Here is a 22,425-nt window from a genome sequence, read left to right as displayed (position 1 = left end):
AGTTCAATGGCTATAATTACTTAGAAAATAGATAATTTTATTGTATTTAATATGATTTATATTGCTCCATTTAAGTAAATAAAAAATATTCTACGATAAATTTCTTTTCTTACTTTGAAATTGTTCAAATGCACGTGCAATTAATTGTGTCCAAGAAACCATCCAACGAATGCCAAAATGAATAAAGGTCTTGGCATTTTGAACATTTTGAAACGCAGCTTACAACATCGTTCAACAAATTTTGGGAAACAGTGAAAGTACGAACAATTTGAAAATGACCTGTATTAAGGAATAACTGTCGACATGCAACAATTAATACATTTTTGCAATTGTTTTTGTTAAAATAAATTATAAATAGCCTCAGAATGGGTTTTCTTATCTTCTATAAAAATTCTAACTACCAATTTTGTTATTATATATCAATCAATTAATGTTATCAAAATTCTAAAATCTCTAAGTGATCATATTGAGCAGCAACTACTGTTTTCAAATACCTTTCGGCTGTCTTCGTTAAGATGTATTTTAGATTTCATAACTTTTTAATAAATAGTTAGTTTTCAACCGTTTTGAATAAACAAACAATAATTCGAATAGCAAACTAAATCCTATAAATAGCAAACATAATCCTACACTTCGAATACCAGAATGAAAAAAAGGATAGTTTTGTTATTTCTGAAAGAAAGCGGCAGATTGTTTTTATGTTTAGAACGCACATATAGCACTTATATTGTTGTTCGTTCTTTAATAATGTATTGGCTAATGTGTCCCTGTGGTGTCAATGGATGTTTCTCTAGATATGAGAAAAGGACTTCCTGGGGAGTTCCATGAAGAAATCGATGTTTCGTGTTCTATTTCACACGAATTGTTTTATCTATTATAGATAAAATACTCCATTCTATCACACAAGTTTAATCTCAAAGAAATTACTAGTTTATTCAGATAGAACAAATAGACATTTATTTCCATGTGTAGAAATATACAGGATTAGCATAAATAAATGAGCAGATTTTAAAAAATTTCTTCTTCAAAATTATTAAATATAATGTAAATGTGACACATGAAAATAAAAAAAGTTGCCCCAAATTTTGGTTTTAACATGCTTCAAAAGGTGGCAGTTATCTGGAAATATTGGAAATAGGCAATTATATGAGGATAGTACGAATTGTATTTTTCGGCAAGATGGGCCCCTATCCTCTTTTGGGTTTGGATGTTCGTTGCCTTCTTAAATGAGAAGTTCAATAAAGCTGGATGGACATGCAGATTACACTGAATTACCCTTCATCACATGACCACCAAAATCCCATGATCTTACCTAATATGATTCCTTTTTATGGAGTACCATAAAGATTGTATAAAACTTCAAAGTGTGTAGAAGAAATTTGGTTACATATTAGATGATAGTCGTGTTACAAAATTTCTACACGTCGAATATTTGTGATTGAAAAATATACATAATGATTTAGAGCTCTTGATTCTCTTCCAGTGTATAAATAGCTCATGGCACTATAGAACTATTTTTTTTAATTTTAATGAATTAAAAATGAAACGAATTTTTCCCCCTCAATACCTTAGAAAATATTACAACACTAAAATAATTTCCGCGTCATTTGAAGATAAAAAATATCAATTCTTTGCCGTATAGATTTTTTTTTTATTTTTAAAAGTATTTAAGAATATTTTGTTTCTTTGTTTAAGTGGAACTCAAATCAAATTGATTATTATTACTAATGTTTCAACTAATGTTTCTTCATTGTTGGTGATCAAAATATGAAGATTCGATTTATTTTTTCGTGTGAATAGTTTTCAGTATAAGGCATACTTTTAGAAGCAAATTTTGAGATTTTCTTGTCTTTATAAGTAAAAAGGCCGCGGTGGCTTGGTGGTAAGGTCTAAGCTTCAGAACCGGAGGGTTTCAGATTCGAGATCCGATTCCACCGAAGAATCGTCGTGTAAGCGGGTCTGGTGCACGTTAAATCCATCGGTGCCAAACGTCCTCCCACTGGTGTGGTGTGGAAGTTTGGAGAGGGGGTGCCATCTCAGGTGTCGTTCTCGTCATCTGACCGCAGTTCAAAATTACGAGGTCCGGCCCAAAGTAGCCCTAGCGTTATTTTAAAACGGAAACGTTAATACAACTAAACTAAACTAAACTTACAAGTAAAAGTTAACTTAAGAATCGAGCAATAAGCAAATATTATTAAAGTGCATCCAATTTTAAACTTTGATGTTCTTTCCAATGATATAATTGAATGCATAAATACATTGAAAGAAAATGAAGTAAATACATAGCACAATTAGAAGAACAGTATAAAGCTTCTAAAATGATGCGAATTACATATCTATGATGATTTGAAGTAACAAATATTTTGCTGAAAAAAATTCTTTAAGACTAAGATACACAAAATAGCTCTTGAAACTTTTGATAACCATATCCTTACGCGCTAACTGGTTAAGTGATAACTTTTAATAACTAGTTTTTCAAAAAATAATATGAAGATAATTTATTGTATTGAAAATGTTGATTATTACAGGCATTATCATCCATGGACGATATCGAATCGAAATTCCCTGATGTGACTTGTGCATGGAAGACGCAACGAGCAGCAGTTTATGTATTGAGGGACATGAAGCATGCCGTCGAAAAGATGTTGGATATTTACATGTTGGACGAAACTGATGCTGAAATGTTATTAGAAGTAAGTTAAAAAAAATACACAAATTTAATACATTTTCATATCTATATAAATCTTCTAGAGAACAGGGAGCGGTTAAAAAAATTACATGTTTTAGAAACACAAACTTTTAATTGCGTATAACTGCGTTGGTTTCATCTAAAAAAAATTGACATTAATCTGTAATTATTACTTCGTAAATGATGTTATACTTATCTAAAGTAAAATGCCAATTGAGGAGTGGAAAATATACAGAGGAGCCAACAATTTCATATTCTTAATATTCTCTATTCTCGTGCTAATACGGAAGCTATCCTTTGATATCATCTTTGTATCTCATCTGAGCGCATACACTAAGCTCCCTTACGAACTTATCTTTAATAGAATCGGCATTGAACTTCGATTATGAGCCTAGATACTACAGCCAACTATTCTTCCAAAACAGAACGATAGCAAGCCGTTATAGATAGTCGATTTATATATGACAGTAAATATTTGTAACACATAGTTGAACTCAGTTAGGATTGAATATTATTAAATAAATAAAAGATTCATTATTATTTAAAAACAAAACAAAGTAGAATCGGTGCAAATGCTGTGAGCTGAAAGAAAATATAATTCTAGGGAATTTTTGGGGTGAGATGCATCTTTTAACTACTGTTTTAATGCATTCACTTCGGCATTTGGAGCATTTTTCAGACCGTGATATCAATTTTATTTTCTTCTTTAAAAAAGTCTGGTGTTTGGGATAGGACCCAACGAAAGAGTTTAGTTATTCGGCACCCATTTGTAATACAATTGTCGAATCAAAAAGTGATAATTTTAAGTAACAAGAGTCTGTACATTTGCAAACTTTAGCTGTTGAACTTCGTCATCGTAAGATAGCAATTCAATAAAATGAACATTTTCAGCATTTCCACATTGTCGTAATTGATGAGAACCATGAGCATTTTGATTGTCACGTGCAAGTGAATTTTGACAGCCTTAGAAAATTAGTTGCACAGAACTACTTTCTCATATTTGACACAGCTGATGTTAAATAGTGATCAGAGTTATATCTTGAGCATTCAGAGTTTTTCATCCAATATATCTTCTGAAATAATGGGAGGAAGAAAATGAATCATTCTTTTTAATTGTCAAATCGACCAATCAGGAAGTGCCAACTTTCGCGATTTCAAGAATCATCTTTTCGATTCCGCTAATATACAATGTTTCAGAATTGTATATTAGCCTTTCAAAATGCATAACCTGACATCTGCTACCTTAATGAAAAAATTCGCTTTTTGAATAACATTCATATTTGACTTGGACGACATTAATTCTTGTCACGTCACAGTAAACCGCTATTACTACTTTAATGGTTTATTTAATTATTTACATAATGCAAGTCTATAAATTTGTCCCCGCATCTTTAGTAGCAAATGTGCCAACTACATGTATAATAAATACGATAGATAAATCTAAGAATTTTATGGATTTTTCTTTTACAATACATCTATGCTTTGGAATTAGTTTTCAACTAAATAATTATTTGCATAATTTTTTCTGTCGATATTATAATATAGGATTTGTCGTTGAAAATCCAAGACATTTTGTGTGCTTCCAAACACATGCCTGCCAAAACAGGAGTTAGAAATGTAATTAAAAATGTACCCTGGATCAAAGATGAGAATATGCTGGACATGATATTGGTACATTTTAAATATATTATTCTACAGTGTTTAAGGAATAAATGAAATCCATTCTGCCGCATTGATTTAAATAAAGTTATAATGGTTTCAGAAAGCAAAATAATATTTAAAAAGCGAATAAACATTAATCATGTAATAATGAGAAACTCGCCTGTCAGAAATTGTTTTGAACATATTACAATGCATTTGAGTTAAACTCGCATTAAATTACATTAACAAATTCTTTGATGCATTTTAAAAATATTTTATCATGGATAATACTCAAAATTCAGAGTTCCCAAATCATTAACTGCTTCCATTAATTATCAATTGAGTATCAAATTATTGCTATTAATCTATTAATGTTTTACTCTCGCTGTTTCAATTGTTGTTAATCTCAAGTTGTATTTTATAAAAGATTATTGGCTTATCAATAATCTTAATAGACGAAAGTATAAGAATAAATGATTAAAGAATAAAAGATAAGAATATTAATGTTTCAATAGTTGTTAATCTCAAGTTGTATTTTATAAAAGATTATTGGCTTATCAATAATGTTAATAGACGAAAGTGTAAGAATAAATGATTAAAGAATAAAAGATAAGAATATTAATGTTTCAATGGTTGTTAATCTCAAGTTGTATTTTATAAAAGATTATTGGCTTATCAATAATCTTAATAGACGAAAGTATAAGAATAAATGATTAAAGAATAAAAGATAAGAATATTAATGTTTCAATAGTTGTTAATCTCAAGTTGTATTTTATAAAAGATTATTGGCTTATCAATAATGTTAATAGACGAAAGTATAAGAATAAATGATTAAAGAATAAAAGATAAGAATATTAATGTTTCAATAGTTGTTAATCTCAAGTTGTATTTTATAAAAGATTATTGGCTTATCAATAATGTTAATAGACGAAAGTGTAAGAATAAATGATTAAAGAATAAAAGATAAGAATATTAATGTTTCAATGGTTGTTAATCTCAAGTTGTATTTTATAAAAGATTATTGGCTTATCAATAATCTTTATAGACGAAAGTATAAGAATAAATGATTAAAGAATAAAAGATAAGAATATTAATGTTTCAATGGTTGTTAATCTCAAGTTGTATTTTATAAAAGATTATTGGCTTATCAATAATCTTAATAGATGAAAGTATAAGAATAAATGATTAAAGAATAAAAGATAAGAATATTAATGTTTCAATGGTTGTTAATCTCAAGTTGTATTTTATAAAAGATTATTGGCTTATCAATAGTCTTAACAGCCGAAAGTACAAAAATAAATTATTGAAGAATAAAAGGTGAGAATAATTTTTTAATACACGGTCTATTCATTTTAGATTTAGAATGTTTTGGTAGATCCCGATTTCGAAAAAATACAACTTCTGATATTCAAATATATTGAAATCTATGAGGCTGAAAAAAAATATGTGAATACTTTTATCAAAATTAAATCTTAAAGTTTTACACAAATATGATTTCTTCAAAATGTTTCCACCATTAACTTTTATGCGTATAATAGATGAATCTAGGAAAGCATGGTTCAATGCAAATACGAAGGAAACACTTGCTTGCTTTTCATGTTTTCGACAGCTAATTATATCCAGAGAATAAATAATTTAATGAATTAATGTGAATAATTTAGTGATTAATGAATTAGATCATAATTTCGAAGTTGAAAGAAGTTGCGATTTTAAAATGCCTTCAGGAACAAAGAATAGGTACCACGTATATAAAAAATGAGGAGTGTTGTGGTATAGTATAGGCAGTAACTAATTGCTCACAAGAAGTATTGAAGTTTGAGCCTTCTATAATTGATTAGTAATGCCCTTATATTTAATATCATTGTTAAAGCGTATCAAATCAGTCACTGACTAACTTAGCTTTCTGATAAATTGTATGTTGACGCCAGTAAATAGTTTACTGCACTTCATGTACTAATGAAGCAGTTTTAATTAAAACTCATTCAGAATTTAGGTATATACGTATATAAAATTTCTGCTACGGCAGTGATTATTTACAAATATTCACAGGCTTAAATGCATAAAATTCAACATTCACAGGAAAAAGAATTCTGTAAGAACTTACAACGAACAATTCCTCTTCCTACCGAGATTACATCTGTAAGTAAGCATAATGACGTCACAAACATAATGACGTCAGAAGAAAAATAACATTGCCAAAAAAGGAATTTATAAAGAATAATTACTTTTTAAAGAAGACAATAATAACGTAGAGAGTTAACTTCAAATTATATAAATGAAAGGCAGTCTTAGCGATGTCTACTCTACTTTAACAATCATAAACGTTATTTTCGGAATGTTATAAAACTTTTTTCAAAGCTACGTTATTTTCTGTTATTTTCTTCATGCCTACGGGAATAAGATCTGTTTGAATTGATTTTTCTTGAAGGCCGCGATCCTTATATGCCGTTGAAAGTTTTTCTAGAATTCCGAGAAATATAATATTTTTTTCGTTTTCCAAGAATTGTTTGCTTTTTAATGGTTTCCAATTACCAATTTTTTTCACTTTAAGAATTCGAAACTTTTTTTTCCCTTGATTGTAAGGTCTTGGCTTCGGATCCAGAGAGTTTCAGGTTCCAGATCCGATTGCACCGAAGAACCGTCGTATAAGCTGGTCTGGTACACATTAAATCCGTCGGAGTAAACATCCTCTCGCTGGTGTAGTGCGAAAGTTTGGAGAAAGGGGGGGGCAGGTGCCAGCTCAGGTGTCGTCCCCGTCATCTGACCACAGTTCAGAATTACGAGGTCCGTCCCAAAGTAGTCCTAGTGTTGCTTTAAAACGGGACGTTAATATAAGTAAACTAATCTGACATGACACTACAAGAATCAAATTAGTATAATTTTGTTGCATTTCAATACGAATATAGTTTATGAATAAGTATTGCTTACCTTTTGAATAGATTTAGTACAACGTGGTGATGAGTAAGTCAGAAAATAAAAATACCCAAAAAATTAATGTTTTTAATATTATTTTCTGATTTCATTTTAATTTTTGGCAGATACTTTGCAACGTAACATCTTTATCTGAAAAAAAAATGCTTCTTACAGACAATCATTTTCTAAAGATAATTCAGTATAATGCAGATTTAATCTTTCTAAAATTTCTATTTCAGGATAAAAGTAACAGTAGCTGCTACTCCGATGGCGATACAGTCCATGAATCCGGAACAGAGCAACATGATGTAAAGATTATTACTTCAGGAATTGTACAGGTAATATTTTAAAATGTGGACATGATTTTATACCCTTTGTTTTTCCGAAATACTGTCACATACTTCAAATCAAAGATCTGATTCTAGTTTTGAAAATATTTATTCCCTATTTAAAAATAAGTATTATTGTAAAATTTTTCGTATTTCCCATAAAGATTTCTTTTAGCTTCGATTTACTTTAGGATCTGTTACTTTGTTGATTCAATGTTTGTAATGTTTAATTTCGCAATATAGATGATAATTTTATTTTTAATAAACAAGAAATGAGTTATAAGTACAAACTAGCCACTTTTGGCAAGTTTGGACTAGCTTTTCGCCCATATTATTGACTTTTTAGATGGTTCTGAGATTAATATGAAATGTATTTCTTAAAATGTTCATCTTGTTTTTCTGATACGACTGAAATAACGAATTGAATTGAAACATTCTGAAAAGTATGTATATTATAAAATAAAAGTGGATTTAAAATCTTACTTCTAAGTTAATGATTGACAGAAGAGCGAGATTAAATTTTTTGAGAAGGAATGTAAATTGTTAGACATATCGTAATATATTGTATATGACATTAAATTTAAAACATTATTAAAGATTAAGAAAAAAACTGCACCGAAATGAAATTGATATCATTAAACAAGATTTTACGTTTAGTTTTAAGATAATTTTTCAAAAAATTATTTTTATGAGAGACAATAGTTTTGGAAGATATAAACGTTAATTACCATAGGCAAGTCGGAACGGTTACCCATCTGACGACAATTAAGCTTATTTCAATGCTTAATTTCTATTGTAGACTTTAACATTTTATTTCCTTTGATTGTGTGTATTTTTGGTGACACGGTGCATCCTCCCCTGAGCATTTCTAATTATATATTACAGCTCCATTATTTTCTAAAAGCGAAGTGTTGAATAAAATGTAGCTATAGAAAAGTTTCATTGAAATAGTCTGAAATTTGTACGTTGATTTGTTTGCATTTGACTGTTCCATTCGGCAATAAACACCGTTGGGATATCCGGGAGATCTGAACAACTGCACTGTGTGTGTGCATTTTAATAGCTACTTGATATTTATATAAGAGATGTTAGTTTCCTCAAAATATATCTATCGTATTTTTAATATTAGAAAACACGTAAAGAGTTTTACTTGTTGAAAACTTGTAGAGTTTTATTGTAATGCTGCAATTCTAGACGATGGTCAAATACAGAGAGAAAGCATTTTGAATTAATACCAAAATATCTTAGAAGAATAATATTTACCGATCTGTGATATCTAAATTAGATCTGGTTTTCATTTACGAAAGTAGCCTTTGGTTACAAATGGATGGAATCTAAAATGCATTTGCCTCATAGTCAATTAACCGCCATCTAATCTACAGATCTCCTACTTGGACCCTGAATGTTCTTTTTCAGTTTGGTGCCATTGATCACGTAATAGCGTCAGTCGTCCGCCACACTGTATCTCGTGTGCTGTTAATCCAATAAACAAAATTTGATCATTAGGAAAAACTATTGATTTGGTTTGTTTATCTTGAACCTGGCCTTTCTACCATTCTAAAATAAAAATTAAAGAATGTGCCTTTCAGTATTTTTGTCAGAATGTAATCTCATACAGTTTCTAAAATCTGGTTTAGTTAATCAATATTGAAAAATTGATTTTCTAATCCTCTAGAGTAAATCGAGTTCATAGCGTGGCTTCAATGGTTTTTCCAAGCATTTTTACGTCTTTTTTTTTTTCCATTATAAGTTACCCAAGCGTTAATACGGCCACTCTTATTTCAAACTAAAATTGTGACGGGTAGCCGTATTATAAAATATTTGGTTTATGCTATGTATTTTGCGTAACATAAGATGTAAAAAATCTATGTAAATATGTCATGTGTATTATACATTTTCTTTAGGTTTCAAAAGAATATTATTTTCATTTTTGATTAACACTTTCGAATATCAAATTTCTGAAAACAGTTTTTGGGGTATTGTAATATGACAAATACAATAACCCAAATACAATAATACCCAATATATACAATACCCAATAATTCAGCCTTTCATCTATATAAACTCTGATAGATTGAATATAAACATTTTATTATAAAAAACGCGGTTACCAAAGAAAATTATTATTTTTTATTTACTTCTTTATAAATTGCATCAAAAATATTTCACAAATGAAACACAAATGGTAACTTCCAAACAAATAAAATATACATCAATATACATCAATTACAACTTGCTTCAATAAACAATACGAATATTTTGAATGCTATTAATGTGCTGGGGATAGAGTTGTTTTATTTATTATTTACAGATTTAGCGGATTTTACCAAGATTATTCCAGATGTATTCGATAATTTTAAAATCAATAACAACTAAATTAAATTCTTAAAGAAATTTCAAAAGTTTGGCTGAAAACTCTATACAATATTACTTTTAAACATAAAAGAAAATACAAATTGCGTTTCTAAGTCGTATCTTTAAAACTTAAAGAAAATTTATTTATTGATAAGAAATCATATATCAGTTAAAGACGCATAGAAATAGCATCAAGACACTCTTCCATATATAAGAACTATAATAATACGATTTTCTACTCCCTACTTCTTTGCATAATTCCACAATATGTCGCGTTTTGTATTTAGCTTCGTCTTAATAGTTAAGAGAACCAAATATACATGTCCAATCCCTTCTCTTAAACCAACAGCTTGCAAAATTTGATATAGAACTCCAGTTTTCGTTTAAAGTATGTATAATATTTATCCAACTTGTTGTGTTTAGAAATTATTGTTTTCTTTAACAAATTTGAAGGCAGACCAAATTCGAATTATATATCACATTTCATCTATACATGCTGAACTTTCTTATTTATTGCGTGTGTACTCAATCCGAAGTACCTGGACCTTCAGACTTCCCTTTGGTGTATTTAGATAGAACACTACTTTGGCTTAAAGACCACATACCAAATTTCCTTTTTCAAACTGCTTCTGTATTTGCGAAAAACTCCAAAAGCGAAAACGCTAAGCAAAATAACTCCAAAAAAATGTTTTTATCAAACTCCGGGGGTCTAAAATGGAAATTTTGATATTTTGAATGATCGAAGATTTTAACTATTCCCGCTAAGGTACTTCACCAAATAGACCCTGAAAACTAATCAAATATATCCATTATACAAAACAAATCATTGCACAATAACATAAAGTATTCACAACTTTATACGATATCGTGCAATATTGTGCAATGCTGAACGAAATATGGCTTTGCTTGGAATATTGCATGTCAGTTAACAGTACTACAGAGTTTCACATTTTATTTATTAATAAAAAATAAAGGCAAACAATTATATTTCATTTCTTCCGCATTCTCACTTAAGTGTCTTCGTCTTTCTAGGTCAGTGGTACAAATGACGAATCAAAAAGTAACCGTCTTCCGAACACAGATTCTTTATGGTACTTTCTAAAACCTGGAACATTCTGCGAATATCTTATATCACCAGACACTCTTGGTATTCTGGGTTATCTTTTAAGATCAAAGAGTGTAACATCAGCAATTTGTACCAAAGAAAGTGAGGTACGTACAAATATTGTTTCATATTGTTTGATTACACCTTTTACTGGTTGCATTGCTTATCTTAACATGCCATTGACCGAGCAGAATTATCAGCTTCAAAACAATTGCCAGTATTAATTCTTTACTCGACAGGATTTCTTTAACTGGGGGGGGGGGGAATCTAATCATGAAATCTACTATGGCAAAAATTTGTAGGGTGAAGTCCTATTCAACTTGATGAAACTAATTATATAAAAATGAACACTTAATTGGAACTATCGCATAATAGAAAAAAAAATTAATAATGCTGAAAGCAACGTTTTTATATGGCTTTCGCCAGCAGCAGAAACCGTTCCAACCTAAAGTGACGACGAGGACGGAATGTTCTAGGAGTTCTTCTTGTTCTTGCATACAGCCGACCACCCCGCCACCACTGAATGTAGCAGTATCAACAGGATTTGTAATGTTCTAGGAGTATCTGGACGCTCAGCTCAAAACCTCCTACATTAAAAAAAGAAATTTTTTGTATTTAACCTATTATAAAAACTCAGGAAATTTATTTTGCCATATAAAGTTAGACTTCATGGAACTAAGATATTTTACTATTGATTAGCGAAAAATAACGAAGCAGAAAAGAAGCTGAAAGGATAAAAAGGGTTAGACATATTTTATTTACGACTAATAACAGAATTATCTATCTGGGATGCAAAAATTGCCATTTCTACCACGATGCCGTCATGCCTTGGTTGAGCCAGGACTCCCCCGGTCTGTCCGGCTCACCAACATAGTTGCCTTGGGGAAATACAAAGAAGAAAAAAATATATACAACATAAAAGGGGTACACTTAGTAGTTGTTGTTTACTACCTAAAACGCTGACTCCTGACTCTTCATTGGGGTAAAAGGTGTTGTAATTTGGAATTTCTTTAACTGCTTGCTGGGTCATTACTTTTATCAATTTTTTCGAAGTATTTTTGGTTACTTTTAGATTATTGGCTATTGGAGATCATTGGGAGTTTCATGTCTTCCATCCTGAATTCTATCAATGTCTGCTGCTTACTCTTATAGACCTTGAATGCTCAATTACGTGGGAGCAAACGTGGTCTCCTCTAGCAACACATTCCACATTTGTTCTTGCAAACTGATGTGTTCATTTTCTGTCTTGCTGAAGCGATCTAAGCTGATCCACATACTATTTAATAACAGATGAGAGGCCAGGCTGTTTCTTTCATAAACTAAGCTGTTTCTAGAGGATAAACTTCACTGTCACCTGAGTATCGTTATCTTACCCAAACACTGAAGATGTTTCATGAAAGGGGACAAGTTCACATCTCATTTTTACCAAATACTACTTCGATTATTTATTTTAACTGTAGTTACTGCTCACGTGCTATTTAGTTTAACATCCATCCATAACCTGCAAATGAAAATGATTTGTGATTCCGTTGTTGTCTCTGAAATGAATGATTCTACATTTACCCACCGAATGTTTTAACCTCGTTTAAAAGTACATTTTTTTAGTGAAGGATTCCTTATTTTTTTCTCTTACAAGTACACAAGATTATTGATTTCTGTATTGATTAATCATCAGTTATCTTTTTAAGTTGATGAATGTCAGCTACAGAACTCTGGAGGAGGCTGAATATCGATTTGGAGATCTTTCATTTCGCATGTGGAGGCCCATAGCCTTGAAAATCGCTCAGTTCATAATAGAAGAAGAGGAAATTTATGAGGTATGAATTTCTTTCTGGTGGAAGAGTCATGTTTTATCCTTTATTTTATTTATCAATAAGTAGCTCGTTTGAAAAAGGATTCACCTTTTATAAATTTTAAATATACTTCTGTCCATTGCTCCTTCTTAACTTTAATAATATGGAGAAATAATAAACATAATAGGTACTCATTAAACCAACAATATCAAAATAACGGCACTTTTAAATATCTAAATTTATATCCAAATCTTAGTTTAAATTTATAAGAAGAAAGATTCTGCAGATTAATTATCTAAGTTTCCTCCTGCAGTTTAAAAAAAAAAAGAAGCAAAGCAAAAATAAGTTTCCGCTAAAGACAAAGTGCCATTTGAAATCAATTATCTAAGAAGTCCAGTTTTAAATAGTATTATGACGCTATGAAGATAGCTTCCATTATACAAATTCTTCCTTTGTTCATAGAATTATGAGCATCAAGTTACGTACAAAAATTCAATTGGAATTAATAACAATCCATATTCCATAAAAACAATCCATGTAACCATCTGGATGCCAAGAATGGTTAATAAAAAATAATGGTATAGAACCAGCGAGAGTTGTCTCCCTCAAACTTTCTCACATACTTTTTTATAAAAGTATTATCTTAGAAAATAGCTTGCACGGAAGTAGCGTACAATAGTTGCGAAATATTAACCTTTGGCGTTAATTTAGAATTTTTATTGAATCTATCTTTTAGTCCTTGATGTGTGTGTTTTGGTTATTATTCTCTGTCATGCAATGCATATGATCCAGAAATCGAATTTTTGTTTTACATGTGTTTATCTCAACCAACTGAAACAAAAATTTGACAAAAAACTACACATTTGGTCACAAAATTCCATTAAAAACTGTATAAATTTTATTCACTGCATTTTAGAGTTATCGCGTTTTCATGTTTCTAAACGTAAAGAGAGTCAACCCCTCATTGGAAAAATATAACGTATTGTTACGAATCTGTAATGCTGCTTCCCAGTATAGTTGGTTCCACCATCGGAAAGAATGTATTACAGTCATCTGTATTGGACGGAGTCCGGTGTCGCGTCGGAGGTTCCAGAGCTTGGCGACAAACTTGGCAACCATTTGGCGACAAATTTGGTGACTTTGGCGCCAAAATAGATTATACCCGAAACATCGATAAATTTCCCTATCCGTCCAGTAGGAACCGAGATACGCCTCAAACGTTCCTGATTGGTTGAGAGGCTTCTAGCCCCGCCCCCTGAGACCTATAAAAGGAGGTGGCCGCGGCTGCCAGGGTCGTCGTAGTCGGAACCGACGGTAAAGAACTGGCCTTCCAGAGATAAGCGGAGCAGCGACGGAGTGAAGCTAGTGCTGAACTAAGCTGTGTGCTACTGTCTGCAGTAAAATCTGTTGTATGCTGCTGTTTATGTTGTTTTGTATGCTGCTGTGTATGCTGTTGTATGCTGCACGTCTCGGCTGAAGATAATCGTCTTCTGTGCTGTATATAGTTGTCGTCTTTGTGCGGTCCTGTGTGTCTTCGTGTAAATAAATGTCGTTGTTGTATTTTCTACTGCCGCCTGGTGATTGAGCGTTCTTCACACCATATAACTTCCACTATCCAAACGAACCCCGGAAATTTCGTAACAGTTTGTATCTATATTACAGATGTTAAATATATATACTGAACTTTATATATCTGACTCTTATCGTCTTGAAGTTATAGCTTAACTTATAATCCAATAGCTGGACAGACAGATTTCCTCTATACAGATTACGCATAAAATTTGATTAAAAAAATCTACAAATATTATGTAGAGACTGTATACCAAATTTCATCCGCGTAGCTCAAAGCTTTGTTGAGTTATTATTGTCACATACAGACAGACGGATATTTTCCAAAAATTTATTTTTCAGGCTCTGAAACATGGAGATTTGTGAAAACCTCTAGTTCGAAATTTTTGACGATTAGAATACTTTCTCTATACTTCATATACGAGAGAGTAAAAAGGATAAAATCTTTATTGGAGTCAAGACTCCTTTTCTTAATTATTTTTATCTGCAAATATTCCGAGAGAAATTTCTTGATCGAAGTTGGGAATGATTCACAATAAAAGACTGAAATTCTTTAATGATTTCGGTTTGTTCTTTAATGGGAATAAAATAAAAGAATCGGGTTTTTTTTTTTGCAAATTATTTAAAATTTCAAATTTCATTTTAAAAAAACTCAACGATTAAAATACTGAAATAGGCAAGATTAAAACCAAATTGGGAAATCGGATTCCAAATACTAAAAAGTTTAGAGCCACTAAAAAAATAAGAATAAAAAATGAGAACTTATTGGATTGTTGGATCCTTTCAGATTATTGACTTCCTTCTAGTTCCAAATCTAAAACGCAGTAGTGAGTAAACAGGAAATGAAAATGTCAATAATATTGATTACAACTTTGTTTTCTAAAAAGTTAAAAACTGTAATATTTTAAGGCAGAAAACGACACTGTGACTAGAATTGGGCAAAAAGTAACAGTATAACTTTCCTCCAATTACCAATATTTCTCAATATGCACGACTAATTGGACCCGGATAATTTCGAAATTCCATATTTTATTACTTTTTAAAATTCAGAATTTCAGTATTCTGTAAATACTGACTCATTAATATTTTGAACTACATTTTCACAGAAACATACCATTCTGAGATTGTAATATTACCACCCATATAATTAGAAACTCCTGGAAAATTGATAGCCTAGAGGCTGAATAGACTAACAAGCATCATTAATTGTCAACAAGAGAAAATATCGGATGATAAGAAAATAACTATTTTTGTTTGGAGGCCACTGGAGCTCCAACTAATAAACGCAATGAAACCAAATATTGTACACAAACTACTGAAGGTAAGAGGAGATGAATTCCGAGAAAAGCATTGTAATAAAAATCCTGGATAGAAGAAAATACGGCGCTGTCGGGATGAAAATACTGTAATCTCTATTAATAATAAGGATGAATGTGGGTGCAAGCAGGTGTTGGTGCTCTACAGATCCATACCATCTAACATTGTTTACCCAATCATCAGTTTCACTATTACATTTAATGCAGTATCAACAAATTATTGGGTAGATCTTTTCAAAGAGTTTTTATCAAAAACAAATATTTTCACATATTGTTCAAAATTAAGTAGACATTATTGGCTAATTACGTATGTGAAATAATTCTTTTAAAAAAATCAAACAACACGATTTTGCTGAACAAACAAATTATTTGTCGAATATATATAATTTTTTTTTTATTAAATAGCAAATACTTTAACTTTCTTTTAAGTCAGTAAGTTCAGTTTAAAATCATAAAATTTCCAATAACACTTTTATAATGAGTTTTTTGTACTGAAGCAAGATTTTTTTTAATCATGCTAAAATTTCTTTAATTCTTTCACTACCAGCATTGCTGTGAGTAAGAATTTAGAAAAAAGCTATTTGCAACGGATTTTCTTCTTTTTTTTTTTTTTTTTTTGTCAGTATGTAACCTTCTAGCTCCATAGTTTGCATTGCATTTCCATAGCCATTTTAGGTATGTAAATCGGACTGTTTGACCCAAAGCTACCAAATTTGGCACATTTATACTATGGGGGTAGGAATATGCATCTCGAAACGATTGTTCTTTTTTTTATTGGAATTTTAAGTAGACAGAAGTTTTAAAAAAATGACATTTTCCTACGATAATTTCCGAAATTATTATTGCTCAAAAGTTATTCTTATATTATCTTAAAATTTAAAAAGTTATATTTTCAATTATGATAGTTTTTTGCTGCATGATTTTTCTCTATTTTTAATCCATTTAAGCATATTTTACAATATATTTCATTGTTAAAGCTTAACTCAAATCAATTTCATTTTTGTAACTAATAGTTTATATTTCTTCCCATTATTGTTGTTTAAAAAATCGCTTAAGATTGGTCTTTTTTTTTGCCATTTTGATTAAATTTCAGTATTAGGTATGCTTCTAATACAATTTTTGAAATGTTGTTGCACTGACAATTATGTTTTAACTTAAAAATCAAGCGAAGATAAATATTTTATTAAAAAAAAATGTTCCCAATTTTTAAAAAAATACTATTGTTGTTTCCTCTATTAAAATTAGAAGCACAAATATATAAATATAAAAGTATGTGGATGCATACCACAATAAAAGGAATGATGTAAGACTTTAAAAATAATAATATAAAATTTATATATTTCAAAATTTAAAATTTAAAAACATTAAACTAAAGAAACCATTCAAACACAAAATATTTAATTGAAATTTTTAATAACTGTTAATCCTGAGGATCCAGCAAAAGGCGACTAGCCAATAATTACAACGAACACACTTAAAATGGACTATGCAAAATGTCATTAAATTTTAGTTAAAGAAACCATTTAAACACAAAATATTTAATTGAAATTTTTAATAACTGTTAATCCTGAGGATCCAGCAAAAGGCGACTAGCCAATAATTACAACGAACACACTTAAAATGGACTATGCAAAATGTCATTAAATTTTAATTAAAGAAACCATTCAAACACAAAATATTTAATTGAAATTTTTAATAACTGTTAATCCTGAGGATCCAGCAAAAGGCGAATAGCCAATAATTACAACGACCACACTTAAAATGGACTATGCAAAATGTCATTAAATTTTAGTTGATAAAAAAATCCACATACAAAAATGAGTGACTTGCAATGTGAAATTCACAGAAAATATTTTATTATTAAACAAGCGGGTAACATTTTCATTGTGCTGATTTTGTTTTTGTATATAGGATAAATACAAAGAATTGTAATTATATAGATAGAAAAGGGGAATTAACATTTTTAACAACCCTCCCCATCTAATCTAAGAGCCAAATTTCTCACTCCCTAATTCCCATCACATTTCCCTGAGTCAGAAAATCGATTGTCTGCGTTTTTGAAATTCAGATTGCTTAAGTAGTGTTCTGCACGGGCTCGTTAGGGAGTGAAATTAACATAATTCTTCCGTTTTTCTTTATCCTTAATATACGCGACTGAATTATATTATTCTAAAAAAGATATTTTTTAATGCTACTACATTTTGCTGATGATTTTTCAAGTAAAATTCTTCGCGAAAATTATCTTACGTTAAGTTACACCATTAAGGAATTGTGGTGATTTGTGTGTATGTATTTATCGTCCGACGCCAACTCATTCACAAAAAGAGTTTATTTAGATAAGGGGAGAGCAAATTTATATTGCTCAATTGAGATTTTTAAAAGTGGACAAAAAAACCCCAATATAATTAGTGCTATATGTTATTTTGATAAATTAAAATAACTAAGATAATTAATATTTATATTTTAATTTAAATAATTAAAATAATCTGTTTAGATATTTAAATAAATATCATTTATTTCAAAACTCAATAAGGGCTCAAAAGAATTTAAATTTAAAAATTCTTTAATACTAAATCAATTTAATAAATCAATGTAGCATTTCTACAAACTATATCTGAATTAAAACGTAACTTTTTGTTATAAATTTATCGTTTCTATTAGTACTAACCATATTTGATTACCAGCTAGTTCACAGGAAATACTGTCTGTCTTTAATGAAATCTCTTGCACTTGATGTATTCATGGCTCCATCAATAAAGTATTTTTAAGCAGCAAATTGCAACAGACACTAAAACCATGTTTCTTTTAATAGATTTGTACGTATTCTGTTTGTCTGTTGATAGGCATGTACAAGTACTTTCCTAATGGAATCGAGTCCCATGACGTCTCAATGTCATTAAAACCTTAGCATCTGGGTAATTTATTTCAAATTGTGCGTTATCTTTTGTAGTAACATAAGTTTCAGTTCTCGATTCCTCATGTAAGCATGCGTTGCAGGATCTTTTTTCCTCATCTTTCAACGCCATAAATAGATGAAATCTGATACACAGTTTTTAGCATCTATACTATAGACTCTTTTCAAATTTTAAATCAAGTCTGTCAAAGGGTTGAGCGTTGGGCTATGCTTTCACACGCATGTAATCGCGATTATTCAAAATATTGTGGTGGATTTGAATTGAGCGACGATAGAACCTGGGACCTTATGGTTCGCAGTCCAGTAACATGTCCATGTTACAAAAGCAATTGTTAGTGCAGCGTAGTTGTTAACTGGCTTATAAGCTTTTCACTACAGACTCTCCCTCCAGTGAGTCGGAGGTGAGACGAACGATATGGCGTTGAGTGGTGATGATAGCTGTTGATTCTAATGCGCCTGTACCCATTTGAGTAGCGCGAAGCATTAAAACGAGCGTGTGTGCGTCAAGTGAATCTGACGACTTTGGGTTGCATTCAAGTGAGTCTTACAACTTTGGTTGCGGGTAGATGGCGCCACAATAGCTGTACGAAGGTTGAAGGTTCATTGTCCGAGGTCACCAATGTGGCGAGATGATTATGAGCGAGGATAGAACCTGGGACCTTATGATTCGCAGTCCAGTAACATGACCACGATACAAAAGCAACTGCTCGTGCAGCGTAGTTGTTAACTGGCTTATAAGCTATTCACTACAATATAATAAAATAAATAAAATTTTGTATGTAATCCTGTAACTGAAATTGCAATTATGTTTCAAATTTTAGTTTTAATCAGTCCGGAAAAAGGCACCTAAAATTTATATTCGTTTTTTTTTTTTTTTTTTTTCACTATATTAAGAAGTACAAAACTAAATGTGTGGAGCTGTGGAAATAAAAATTTGAGAAAATGTGATATTCATGACCGCGTCTAAGGTTTATAATTTTATGAGGAGAAGGAAAAGCATTTTTATTAGATAATATGTGAGAAAGTTTAGGGACAACCCCTCCCTCTATTTTTTTTAAAATCAGAATTAGTTTTAAAAAGTGGCGTAAACACATTAAAGTTTTGCCTTTATGGTGTTTCTTAATATTGCTGCCCATAATATATATATTTCCCCCTTCCCTTGCCCTCCTGTCGTTACAACACTAGTTTTATTCTTAGCTTTCATCGTAGTAAATGAAATCAAGTATGCATTTTAGATATCTTCTGTTTCAAAGATTGAATCCAGTTGTTTATTTTTACACAAGGCTTGTTGATAAAAAGTAATATAACCCGATACCGGTTTGAGTCTTTTTTTTCCAGTTTTCTTTTTATTTTCTATAAATTTTAACAAAATAAGCCAGATACTTTTTTTATCCAACAGTATAAAAAGATATATTAAATTCAAAATATCAATAATGTTTACATTTCAGTTAAATCACTAAAAAAATCAAAATGTGATAACGTATCAGTTTACCAAATGCAAAGCCTACTAAGATATTTTTTTATTTATAAGTTTCATTTTTAAAAAAATCTGGTTCTGGAAATGGGAGGAGATGATACTTTTACATCGAATTGTAGCAGATAATATTATCTAAAAGCAAGTGCAAAGAAAAAAAATGGGAAAAAATTGATACAAAAAAAGTAATAAAATGCTAGGGTATCGCATCGAGAAAACAATTAGAGTAATTGAAAATCGATGGAGGAAAAAATGTAAAAAATTTTCAGTTAACGGGCGTTTTAAAGCTAGATTGATTGAAATTTCTTTTGCAGAAGAAAAGGCAGGAAAAAAATCAATAAAAAAAAGCATAAAAGATTAGCAAAAAAATACTCGAGCTGATTGGATCAATTAAAAGCTCTTTTTTAAACTACTATAATGCAACAAAGTAATTTATTGCATAGGAGAAAGTCAGAACTTTATAATTAAAATCCTCTCAAAAAAAGTAAAAAGAAAATATATTTAATAGAAACATTTTTTAAGATGCTTAACTTATTTTAAATAATTTTTGAATACGTTTCCTTGTTTCCAAGGCTAATTCAGCTTGGCGTTAAGATTTAGCTTCGAAACCAGAAGTTTCTAAGTTCATAACCCGATTATACCAAAGATCCTCTATATATTTAGCATATCCATTAAACATGATATCAACAATCTAACAACCTTCAGCTGGTGTGACAAGAGACCTTGATGAGTAGAATATTATCAAATCTTTTCCTAGTCATATGACCACGGTTCAAAACGACGAGATCCGTATAAAAATAACTCTTATGTTGCTTCAAAATGGAATATTAATACGACTAAATACCTGTTGTTTTTAAGTGCACGTGCATCAAATTTGTCATATTGTGCCAAAATGTATGAGGACCTGCATTATGTGGAGATGGGTGTTGGAGGGGGGGAGTGATTCAGAACAATTATAATTGATTATAAGATCATCATCTTAATAAATAGTATTCATTAAGAATCAGGAACTGTAACGCAATAATAATAGAGCAACCTGAGTATGCGATAGCTAGAGGTCACTATTGCAATTGAATATTCAAGCATTTTTGCGAACTAATTTCAATCACTGAAAATTCAATTTTTGACTTACAGTGTTTAATAAATACCAGTGACTTTTGAAAATTCACGAAAAAAAAGCCAATACGGTGCATAATAACATCAACGTTTAGATTGGAATTGTGAGATTGCCTACTTGGCCCATGCATATGGCAATAAGTCTGGATGAGAAGAACCTTAACAGATATTTTCATTGATACATTTGAAGTAACAGACAACATATGGAAGCCTTTTTTATATATATGTAATGATATTTTAAACTCTAATTTCAATTTAATTAATTTCCAAAACTTTATCTTAATTTAGCCCATAGTAAAGTATTCTCTTATTTCCTGATCTCCTTCCACGTATGAAGCTGTGTAAAAATTACGGCGCAATCAGTTCTACGTATCGAGTGAAAGTGATACTTCCGTTGCCCTTCTCAAAGGTGCATTGAATTGGCGCGTGGCCGGAAATCCCATGTTATATAAGACTAGTGATCATTTGTTTCGTCCCTTTTTTTCCTTCTTTCTTTCTTCTGCTTTTGTTCCGCACTGTTGAGGACGTGCCTTGTCCGCCCCTGCTTGTAAATAAATTGCTTTCTCAGAATGGATATTAAAGAGAATTAAAAATGCAACGTCTCGTCTATGTCTTCAAATCTGCATTCTGCTTCAGCCGAAAAATGTTACATATATATAATAATAATTTTATATTGTTGCGAAATTTCGGGGTTCGTTTGGATAGTAGGAGTTATATGGTGTGGAGAACACTCAATCAGCAGGCGGCAGTAGAAAATAAAACAACGACGTTTATTTACATGAAGACACACAGGACAGCACAAAGACGACAACTATATACAGCACAGAAGACGATTATCTTCAGCCGAGACGTGCAGCATACACCCAGACTCTACTGCAGACATTAGCTTCACTCTGTCGCTGCTCCGCTTATCTCTGGAAGGCCAGTTCTTTACCGTCGATTCCAACTACTCTTCTCTGTCGCTTCCGACTACTCTCTCCGATCTGGTTCACGACCACTCCCCGGCAGCTGCAGCTCCTTTTATAGGTCTCAGGAGGCGGGGCTAGAAGCCTCTCAACCAATCAGGAACATTCGAGGCGTAACTCGGTTCCTACTGGACGGATCGGGAAAATTCTCGATGTTTCGGGTATAATCTATTTCGGCGCCAAAGTCGCCAAATGGTCACCAAGCTCCGGGACCTCCTAGGGAACCAACTATGCTGGGAAGCCGCA

General features: G+C 31.0%; 1 protein-coding gene across 1 annotated transcript in view; it reads left to right on the top strand.

Annotated features, from left to right (window-relative positions):
• The window catches only part of LOC129968317 (sodium/hydrogen exchanger 10-like), a 101,825-nt gene that overhangs the window by 73,332 nt on the left and 6,068 nt on the right, over window positions 1-22,425 (top strand). The window contains exons 16-19 of the mRNA XM_056082172.1: window positions 2,529-2,693; window positions 7,483-7,581; window positions 10,960-11,139; window positions 12,721-12,849. Of these exons, the coding sequence (XP_055938147.1) occupies window positions 2,529-2,693; window positions 7,483-7,581; window positions 10,960-11,139; window positions 12,721-12,849 (573 nt within the window). The remainder of the gene's footprint in view (window positions 1-2,528; window positions 2,694-7,482; window positions 7,582-10,959; window positions 11,140-12,720; window positions 12,850-22,425) is intronic.

Source organism: Argiope bruennichi, chromosome 5 (genome assembly GCF_947563725.1).
Source record: "Argiope bruennichi chromosome 5, qqArgBrue1.1, whole genome shotgun sequence".
NCBI lineage: Eukaryota > Metazoa > Arthropoda > Arachnida > Araneae > Araneidae > Argiope > Argiope bruennichi.
Note: the sequence above shows the minus strand (reverse complement) of the source record. Positions and strands in the feature narration are given on the sequence as shown.